The sequence below is a fragment of the Solea senegalensis genome, linkage group LG7 (genome assembly GCF_019176455.1).
Source record: "Solea senegalensis isolate Sse05_10M linkage group LG7, IFAPA_SoseM_1, whole genome shotgun sequence".
Classification (NCBI taxonomy): Eukaryota; Metazoa; Chordata; class Actinopteri; order Pleuronectiformes; family Soleidae; genus Solea; species Solea senegalensis.
This window is the reverse complement of record NC_058027.1, coordinates 21,365,143-21,375,892: the sequence shown is the minus strand read 5'-3', so window position 1 is coordinate 21,375,892 and position 10,750 is coordinate 21,365,143. Positions and strand designations below refer to the sequence as shown.

At 41.4% G+C, this 10,750-nt stretch overlaps 1 protein-coding gene across 1 annotated transcript; it reads left to right on the top strand.

The window, feature by feature from the left end:
• The first annotated feature begins 474 nt into the window (after positions 1 to 474).
• Positions 475 to 8,387, top strand: LOC122772755 (fibulin-7-like). Its single transcript, XM_044031001.1, has 8 exons — positions 475 to 572; positions 3,804 to 3,963; positions 4,034 to 4,204; positions 4,587 to 4,712; positions 5,907 to 6,083; positions 6,175 to 6,312; positions 6,975 to 7,110; positions 7,251 to 8,387. The coding sequence occupies exons 1-8, from the start codon at positions 504 to 506 to the stop codon at positions 7,612 to 7,614; spliced, it is 1,341 nt and encodes a 446-aa protein (XP_043886936.1). The 5' UTR covers positions 475 to 503; the 3' UTR covers positions 7,615 to 8,387.
• The last annotated feature ends 2,363 nt before the right edge of the window (positions 8,388 to 10,750 follow it).

Genomic DNA, 10,750 nt, shown 5'->3' with positions numbered 1-10,750 from the left:
GACCTGTTTTATAGCTATTGCTGCTTTGAAATAAACATCTTACAATAATGCCAGGGAGACTTCAAAAAACAGATGTCAAACAATAACAGCAGGTATTAATAGAGTGCTTTCGATTTTTTTTTGCATCTGTATAACTTATAAAGTGCTTACGTTCCCTTCAGACACACTAATATCGTGTGCCGTTTTTCACTTTCTGAAGTAATACTGTTTCCTTCAATGCCCTTGTCTGTGTATAATCAAAAAGCTGCTTTTACCTGGCGAGAAATGCAGTCTACATGAAGTAAAGGGTTTATAATGTGGTCACATTTTTCTTACGGTCTCCTTCCCTGATTGGCTCCTCAAAGGTAAACCCAGCATTTCTCCACAGTTTGCCTCTCCAGCTCTTCCACTGCCAGCTGTGTGCTTTTCCTCTCACCTGGAGTCTGTGCTCACACCAAGTGCCGCACTGTCCACATTTGAGGACTGGTCATAGACAGAACACCAGATTGGTTTTAAGAGGAAACATGTTTGTTCCGGCTGCAGTCGTCATCACCTTTGTGTGTTTCTGCTCCTTCCAGGCAACATTTGGACAGGTAGGTGCAAGCAGTGTGCTTCGAATTATAATTCAATAACAGTAATTATTGTATTATATGTTTGCTTCAGTAACAATATAACACAAGTTTACTTTATATCGGTGTAATTGATGTATATTTTACCTCTGATGTGTGAAAGCTTTCTTTGTTTTGTTTTGTTTTATTCTGCTGATGAAGATCTCTCCAACTTTCACTCAAAAGGCAATAATGATAATAATAGTAATAATAGTAAAGACTATTTTTTTATTATGATAACCTTGGCCCTACTTTGGCTTCTATTTGAGGTTTTAAAAAGGAAATGAAATACATTCAAAGACAGCTCTCTTTAGTTGAATTGATGCATCAATAAGTTACATTAGTTGCATTATGCAGAGAACAAACACAATCCCTCCTCCTCCTTGCTCGGCATCACGATAGGCCTCACTTTCCATGCAAACTGATTTACTCTATGAATACCCTCAATGTGCCTGTGTTGTGTTTTTAGTGCACAAATAGCACCTCCTGTGTGAATGACTCTTTTAGCGACGGGACTGTGGTATGTGTGCACACATATCAGACAATTTAATCAGTGTGATAATCCTTATAATATCCAGAACACACAAATTAGCATACAATAATTAATTGTATTGTATTTGTGTACATATATGTACAATAAGCAGTTAGAACGTGTTGTCATTCTTTGGGCAGAACATGTTCACGTTTATTCATTTGTAAATTGAGAGAAGATTTTAACTGTTTTGAACATGAAGGACCTTGGAGGTGTGGATACCTTGTTCTTCAATCAGGCAAGGGGAGGAAAGAAAAACAGTTTTTTTGACCTTGATATTTCTTATTCAATTTCTTTCTTCATTCTGGAGATTTTGTGAATCTGTGGATTATCTTGTGAGGATTGTACCAAAAGGAATGGAGGCTTAACTCAATGGAAACTAACACCTACACTGTGTGGGAAACTGGAGAAATAAGCACATAGATGCAATATATACATATAGCAATTGAGACAAACTAACAAAAAGCTAGCTTGGTGACCAGCGCATCGCCACAGTCCACAGTAACTGCTCAATAATCACTGCAAGGGTTGTATATGTGTCTGCACTTTAGATTCAATAGCACTGTGCTGTAATCCTGAGCTCCTATGCTGCCCACCACCTATTCTTACATCACCCTGTTACCACTGTGCCATGTGAAATATCACCTAGCGCAGGCAAAAAGACTCCTTTGATTATTTCACTGTAAACACCATCCACGCCCCTGACTGACTGAAGTCTCTCCAAACCCCATGTTTGGTCCAAATATTGACTCTTCTTACATAACTCCTGCTGGTACAAAACAGGAATTGGTGGTCTGAAAACATGCTTGAGGGGACGGGACGGAGTGACTCTGTCGAATTGAAGAGACTCATTTTGGGGTGGACTTGGATAGAAAACAAGTCACTGACAGCCCGACCCTCTTCCACACCTTTAGGTTCACAGAGAAGCAAGTTGTTACACAGGTGATGTTTATGTCTGACCCCAAAGCCCATAACTGGACCACATCATAAAGAGCAAGTGATTACCCGTAATGCAACTAAAGTAACTTTTCCCCTCCCTAAAACAAATAATGGCAGTTCTAAACCTTTTTCTTCATGTCCATAGGGTCACACAACCTAAAACTGCACTAGAAGAATAGTTGTTTTTGTGTCCATACCCTAGTTAGAGAGTCAGTTTTGAGAGGTTCCTGCCTGCAAATACTTTGCATGTATTTATTCTCTCATGTAACAGCCCAGCCTCTGTACCGTGCATGATAAGTGAATTTCTCTAGCAATATTTATTTGTACCGGTGATTTTATTGAAGCGGAAAGTCTCATTTTTAAGAAAGATCTGATTCAAGTTTCAGTTAAATAAGACACTCGGTCCAAAGGATTAAATAAATCATGAAGTGACAAGAGCAAAATGGGGTTTTATGTAAATAAACAAATACCCATGTTGCAAAAATCGGATGTTCCTTCAGCTCTGCTGCTGTGGTGTACTCCAGGTTGATGGGACAGAGTATGAAAAGGCCTTTTTACCTGTGCAGACTGAGGGGGATGTAGAGTGTGATAGAGCTCTGGCTGGAAGTGCAGGTTGTGCCTGTGCTGCCTCTGTGACATGTAAATGGATAGATGGAGGCAGCAGGCCAAGAATGGATTTTTAAATAAAGGTGTACCAGTGCAAAGTAGTACATGGTTACGGATGACCAACTACAGAAGAAATACAGAGTACAGTGATGGGTGAAAGGTTTACAACCAGCTACAAATCTCACTCATTCATTAACTCTGTTATGTGCAGTGCAGTGGTGCTGATGTCTGAAACAACTAAGACTTCATTCTGTAATGGACTTTTAAATATGAGCATATACTTGAGGATTGATGTAGGTAAAATCTAATGTGTATGTTTGTATGTTCTGTACATACAAGTGTAAATCTTTTCCAAAAAGCTATAACAGAGAGTACTCCCTGATCAATAAAGTATTTCTGATTCTGATTACCACAGAAAACTGTGCGGTAGAAGTTTATTTTCACATAAAGACTGTAAAGATCGGATGAATCTTGTAAAGGGTCCGTATTTATGGCGCTTCTCTGGTCTTGATGACCGATCAGTTTGGCCATTCACCCATTTACACCCATCCATAGAGCTTCAGTATGAAGTGCTTTTTCTACCTATCATGCACTCAGCCTGAACTGATGACCCACTGAGCACAACCACGGCTCAATATACATCAATATTTAGGGCTTGTAGCCCCTTTCATGTCAACAAATGCATATTTTTAACTTGATTGAGCCAGAAACAAGTTTTCAAGTGAGAAAACAGATACAGATTTCAGTATCTATATATAAACATTATGTATGCGTGCAAAAAAAACTCTTGCTGAGCTCTCTCCACTAAACAAATGCCATGCAGTCTCAAATTTACTCTTCTTCTATCTCTTTTTCCGTCTCTCTTTGTCTTCACCTTCTGTGTTCCTCCATCAACAGAATTCTTTTCTTCTTATGAGGTTGAGTTTGGGTTTTTTTAGCTGTTCCACCATCTGTCATTTCTATCTCTGGGGATACATAAATACATAGCTACCAGGAGAATGCTCTTCTTGTGTTGTGACTACATCATGAGTGACACTCTTGTCACACAGTACACAACACGCATTCAGTTTTAACATCATAATAACGTGTCATCATAATGACATGTTAAAAAACAATGTCTCTTTCACCCTCTGTTTCAGGACTGCCGCAGCAGGCAGGAAATACAAGGCTCTCTGAAGCAGGTCCAGAAGCTCCTCTCAGCCCATGAAGCCTCCTATTTACAGAGTCTAAGCAATCTGAAGAAGAAAATAAACTCACTGCAGAGCAACGCAGGGAAGCAGACAACAAAAGCCGCCAACAGTGAGAAAACTTCTTGAGAACATTAAAATATCCTTTTGTGTTCTTTTGACAAATTCAACTTTCCCAACAGGTACCTGCGCAAAACTGGACGCACCCATCAATGGAAGGAAACTTGGCAAGTCCCACAGTGTGAGCCACGAGGTCCACTTTCTGTGTGACCCCGGCTATGAACTGGTGGGGTCAGAGAGCAGGGTGTGTCAGGAAAGCCTGACATGGAGTGGCCAGCAGCCGACCTGCCGAGGTGAGAAAATGGCCTCACTGTGATTCTCACAGGTTCCAAATCTCTTTACCTTTTCTCCCTGACCGTCTTTCATCGTGTTATCTTTCCCACTGATCACTTTACCAACTTAACCGGCGTTTTTATGTTGAGATATAGTTCATATATGTCCCATGATCACATTTCCTCTCCATGTACTTCGCTTATTGAATCCTGAGACATGAGATATTCCAACCTCAATATCCACTGACAGCTTGCTCCCTTTGAAATAATTAGTCCAACAGCCCTCATCCTCTCTCTATGATATCACATCATGTTGTCTTACCTCAAACAAATACTTGGTAGCATGTGCAGGGTTCAAATAACAGCATTATAACCCTTCTATCCTGTCTGTCTTCCCCCGCAGACATCAATGAGTGTGTGTCCTCTCCATGCCTGAACGGTGGGACATGTGTGGATGAGGTGAACCAGTTCTCTTGTGTCTGTGCCAAAGGCTGGATTGGAGCTACTTGTCAGAGCACTGTACCAACATGTAGGTATTACGTACCCAGACTACACACACACCTGACACAGTTTCACTTCACTGTCTTACTGTCCACCAAAGGCCGGTGGGTAGGAAAACCAGGAGGAGAGCAGTTAATACTGTAGATGGAACAGAGTCAGAGGACTTACTTAGTGAATGGTCTCCATCCTCTGGTTCTGGGAGTTCCATCACTTTCTTCTCAACCAGGTAGCATCTTTCACCCCCAGATGCTCACTTACCCACGATGAGGCATCAGAGAATTTGGATCTGCAAGACACAAAGGATAGATGCACATTTCTCAGTTCTGTCTCTCAGTGGTTCTGCTTCCAGTTCTCCCATCTCCTCACTGGGGGATGTGGCTGAGGACACTGAGGCTGTACAAAGTTCAGTTGTAGCAGACCAAAGGTAGTTGGGAATCCACTTGACACAGACACTAACAATGGGGTCAAATTGGACTCAAAGTTTAGTGACTCAACTTTTCTAAAGTCTAATATCCAAATTCTCTTCTAAAGGAGATTAGTTTGGCACACAAGCTCGTGTTACATACCACAGAGTGGGTTTTACTGAATTCCAGCCACAACTTCAGGACAGTGACGGCAGAGAGGCTGTGGTCCACTCCCACATGTGGCTGGTGAAGCTGATGTGCAAACGGTGACTGAGAATATCGGCACTGATTATTTCACTTTTCTTTTTTTTTTTTGTCGAGACAGAATTCATTTACACTTTTTTAAGCAACCATGACTCACTGTAGACTCACTCAGTAATTAAATGCTAGTTTCAACGCTTTGCGGCTAAGGATGCCTAGTGACAATAAGCATCTGCATGTGTCAGAGGCCCCGGCTAAAGAGAGCTTGGGGCTCCTACATTACATTGAACAGAAGCAGGCAAGTGGCATCATTAAGTGGTCTGAAAACACAATGCATTGTGGTCTCCTTCACATAACTAGTCAGAACATTTAAGGAGCTTCTCACACAATTATAGACCACTGCTCGATCAGTTGCCTATTTTTCCTACCCTGTTGCAGTGCTATGAGTGCCTAAAAGACTTTACACTAAAAAGCAATGACAATATATAGAGTTACATTACATTACATTTTTTCTTTAATGACTGTGTTATTGCACTGAATATATTACAGGAGCTAACAAAAGCATCGTCTCCTATTTCTTCTCTTCACCTTTCTCCTTTACCATCTTCCTTCCTCAGTCTTTGCTACCATGACCAACACCTCTGCAGCCACCTCTGCTGCTGCTGCTACCTTGCCAGCTGCCACCACTGGGCCCTTTGTCCGTCCATCACGTTGCAGTATAGTGCAGGGGACGACCCACTGCACCTGCGAGGCAGGATACACCATCTCTGGAAGGGACAGCAGCACCTGCACTGGCATGACTAATACCCGTCCTGCACCTAAAACACATTCACACGTTTATGTTTCCACATTGGATGCTTACTATGTTTGTGCTGCCCATTTTAGATATAGATGAATGTGAGCTGTTCCATAATGGGCAGGCTGGGAGACTGTGTTTACATGCTTGTATTAACACTCCCGGAGGCTACCGCTGCTCCTGTCCTGTCGGATATAATGTGACCCGTGATGGGCGCAGCTGTAAAGGTTCACTCACATTTTTTTTTTCTTTCACTTTTAATGTCAATATTCTATAGTAAACCCCCGACAGTATTTCTAGGAAAGTAAATAAATATATAAATGCCTAAAAGGATAGTTTGAGAATTTTACACATGATTGTGTAGCGCACTTAGTCAGTGTATGACACACAGGTGACTGCACTCTGCGAACTCCCTGTGCTAAACAGCAGGGGGATGCATGTGGATTCAGAAAGATTTTATGAAAGACTCACCTTATAAAATCTATGTATGCTATCTGAACAATGTGTTTACCAGAAAACTTTGTAAACTAGTCTCTCCATTCATTTTTTAAGTGTTTCAATGCTTTCAATTGCATTTAACGACGTAATACAAACCTGGAGACACTTGGATAGTGTATTATTATTATTATTTTCAGTATTGTGTATACTATTATTGGACTTGTCATACTACATATGTTTATTATATTAGAATTGGTATGTATATATATATGTATGTATATATATATATATATGTATGTATAGATACATACATGTATATTCTGAAATATCCATTTCACTTCACAAAAAAACACTATGATCTTCCAACAGTGTCAAAGATATCCCAGCCTACATTAGTGTTCAAATGAACCTCTAACACTTAACCTCTTACTGTGTTGTGGTTTCGTCACAGACATTGATGAGTGTGCCACGAGACAAAACAATTGCACTAAGGACCACATGTGCATTAATACATATGGCAGTTTCCAGTGTGTCAGTGTGGACTGCCCCAAAATCCCTAATGCTACATACGTCAAGACGTCGCCTATGTGAGTCTTTTCCTTTCTTCTACACTCTCCGTTTTCCAAAGATCAGGGTGATTACTCGCAGTATATGGTATATTTAATCCCATCATTCTGACACTTTATCTCATGCACTAGTTGTTTTCACTTGTTTGTCTTTTGTCCAGGCGCTGTGAACGTAACCCCTGTCCTGTGGACAACAAGGCGTGTACTCAGACACCAAATTCCTTCTCCTACCATTACATGGCCCTTGTGTCCAACCTGTCAGCTCCTCGCGTCATGTTCAGGGTCTCAGCGTTGCGTCCAATGGGCGAAACGCTTCGCTTCTCCCTGCTCGGGGGAAGGTTAGCCAGGCGCCACTTCACAGTCCAGCGTTCAGACCGTCTGACAGGTCAACTAATGCTGGTGAGCCCCATACAAGGCCCGGCAACTGTGGAGGCAGAGGTGGAGATGAGCGAGGTGGAGAAACGTGTCCAGCTGGGGAAGTACATCACCAAAATCACAATGTTTGTTTCCCAGTACGAGTTCTAGAAAAGACGCAAAGGAAGTCTGGCCTAATATTTAGCGATGGACATTTGGTCATGGATGTCTGATGGATTATGGTGACCATATTTAAACTCAGCTGTACAGCTGCTGAAGGAAATGCTGCAGACAGAATATGATTTCTACTGATGTGTTGGTATTAAAGCTGGGGTATTTGATTAGTGAGTCTCATCTCCTGGTTGTTTAATGCTAATATTTTGGGATCAGGGCTCTCTGTACTGAGCCCATACCACCACATAAGCCTGAACAAACAAATGCACCTTATATGCAACAGAAGACCCGCAAAAATGTCTCCACATCTGAAATATTCTGCTTATACTGAAATGTGTTTTATTTTATTTATTATCAGAATCCCTTCTTTCTTTTTAAGTAAGTACGTGGGCAAGTGTGGTGGCCCCCTGCATGGTGTTGTTATGGCGAATGTGTTGACAAATGATGATTTCTTTATTTTAATTATACTTAAAAGTTGTGAGAAAATTATTGACCAATAGGGCCAATATGAGGTTACTTACCCTAGCTTTAAACCAAAGGGAAACAATTCAAATGGTCACCTACGTTTGGTTGATTTCTGTATGAGCACAAGAATAGAAATAACATGACATGAGGTGTTAACTGATGAAAGGAGAACTCTTTATAAATGACAAAAAAGATATGTATTCAGGTATATTATGTATTTACATATGCAGTGGACATGTATCTGTCCTACTGATTGTATTGTGGTCTCGATCCATTTTCTATTGCACTTATTAAACACCATGTAAACCACAAAAATTGTATGTGGACTCACTTTTATTTTTACACATGGGTTGACTATATTCATACAACTTTGTGCCAAAAAAACGTTCTGCCTGTGACCTGAGGAACACCTTTACAAAAGCTTGTTAACCACTCAAGGTTTTGATCCACTGGTGTCTGACTTTTAACTGTTGTGGCTTGTTCAGTCAATGTTTGGAATCGACCTTGGACAAGACACTGAATTGCTTCTCACAGCCACAGTAGCAGAATGTTGTGAATGTTGTTTGACAGAATAGAAGAAAGTGCAGTATATGCAACTGATGCACTGTGTGAATGTGACTGTGACTGAGTAAGTGGCAAACACAGGGTGAATGGCAAAACTGTGGTGCAGAATACAAAATACCCTTAAAAAGATGAAGTGCTGGATTTAGAGGAGTTGCATTCTTTATACTGCTGTCATCTTGCTGACATTTTTTCAGCCAATTTATGTTATTCTTTTCTGTGATGAGTGCTGCCACGAGGATTCATGGGGTAGTGAAGGTAAATTCACCATTTTTTTAAATGTCAACATTTGGCACACCTAACTATTCCCACACCCTCACTCAACTAAAGGTAAAACTCCCTTACTCTTCCATTAGGTTCATTCTAATCTTTAAATTAAAGTCTTGACCCCTTAAAAAGGGCCTCACAAACCAAAATGACCTCACAACAACACACACACCTATATATTTACATACATAGATGCAGTGATATACAGTATGTGAGCAGAGGTTGTTTGAGAAACACTCCAGCCTCTGCAGCACAGAGCAGCGCTGTTCAGCCGACAGGCAGCCAATGTCATGCAGCTCAAAAGAACCACTGTGTTCCGACGGCGCATGAATGACTTGAGCTTCTAACTTTTTAACATTTCAAAACAAGCACATACTGGAAAATGCACGCTCCCTGCATGTAATGTAAGTGTGACCATTTTTCTTTAACAGGGTGGCGTGTATTTAGAAAAAAAAACTGAATTGAAGTGTGTCAATTCTCGGCTGCACCAATCCGTCTCTGTCCTCAACGTTCTGAAAAAGAAACGACACAGAGGTGCATCTGTGGACGGCGAGGCAAAGTGGACGTTCACCGAAAACAAACAAGATGTCTTTACTTGCACTAGTGGCTTCAGCTTAAATTTGCCAGTGACATAACCAAGAAGGTGTGTGGGGGGAGCTTGAGCCACAGGATCCTAAAATAAATGTGCGCATTAAAAACTGCCTTTATTCCCACTGCAGACATTATGTTCTTGACTCAGTCTCTCCCTCTTCTACTATCATGAATATAGAATTACCACCCAGGAACTGTATCCCTCTGCTGACCAACAGTTTCAGTCTGCACCACTCTCTTTCCAAACTCATAACATGCACGTTTTGACTTCAGTGTTCACAATAACCTTTGTCCAGTCCTTGGTTCCTTACAGTCACAAATATTTACAACGGACTCAGAGAGGGTCAGTCTGTAAAGGCGTTATGAAATATTCTCCTCACTCTCCTCTCTTCACCTCTCTGTCTCTGTGTTATCATATTACGTCCCCATTCACATGCCTCTCCTTTCACTTCACCAGCTCCACCATCATGCCTCTGCAGCTCTCAGTGTGGCCGAGTCACACTGTGCAGATAAACACTTCCATAATGAGTGCTGCCATTGTGTATGGGACTGAAATCAATGTCCTCATCTCAGTCCGGTTGTGTGGTAGTCATAAGAAACCTGCATGCTCTCTGTGACAGCAGCTCGGTTTATCACTGATACTTACTTTTTGAAAGGAATACCTTGGTCTCATCTGAAGTTTAATAGAACAAAGGAGAGTGTGACAGGTTCTGCTGAAGCCCCCAGATTTTGACAGGACTGTACATTCAGTTTTGGCTCAGTGGTTAGATTGAAAGCTACATACTGTCCTCACAGGGAAATTTGTCATGAGCGCAACTTGACAGAGAAGAAGGAAACGGAAAGGAAAATAAGAGTGCTGGTGTTTCCATTTATCTTCTACTGCTTTATCCTCCACATGAAGGTCATGGGGGAGTGCTGTGCCAATCCCAGCTGACATAGAGCAAAAGGTGGGGTACACCCTGGACAGGTTGCCAGTCCATCAATGGGCCACATAGAGCGTCCAACTTGCAAACTCCATGCAGGGTCTTGTTTCGACCGGATCATGAACCTGGGTCTTCGTGCTGCAAAGGTAAGAGCACTAACCACTACACTGACCGTGTGGCCCATGTTCTGGTGGTGCTCAGAAAATCAAGACTAAGATTAACCATGAATTTTAGGCCCAGTGTGCAACATTTAGGAGGGTTTGTTGGCAGAAAATGAATATGTGTGAGTTTATAATCACCATAAAATAAAATAAGATAAAAATTGG

Coding starts and splice junctions, on each gene's coding strand:
- LOC122772755 (XM_044031001.1), top strand. CDS start 504: ATGTTTGTTCCGGCTGCAGTCGTCATCACCTTTGTGTGTTTCTGCTCC. Junction 6,084..6,174: donor GGACAGCAGCACCTGCACTG/GCATGACTAATA, acceptor TGCCCATTTTAG/ATATAGATGAATGTGAGCTG. Junction 7,111..7,250: donor TACGTCAAGACGTCGCCTAT/GTGAGTCTTTTC, acceptor TCTTTTGTCCAG/GCGCTGTGAACGTAACCCCT.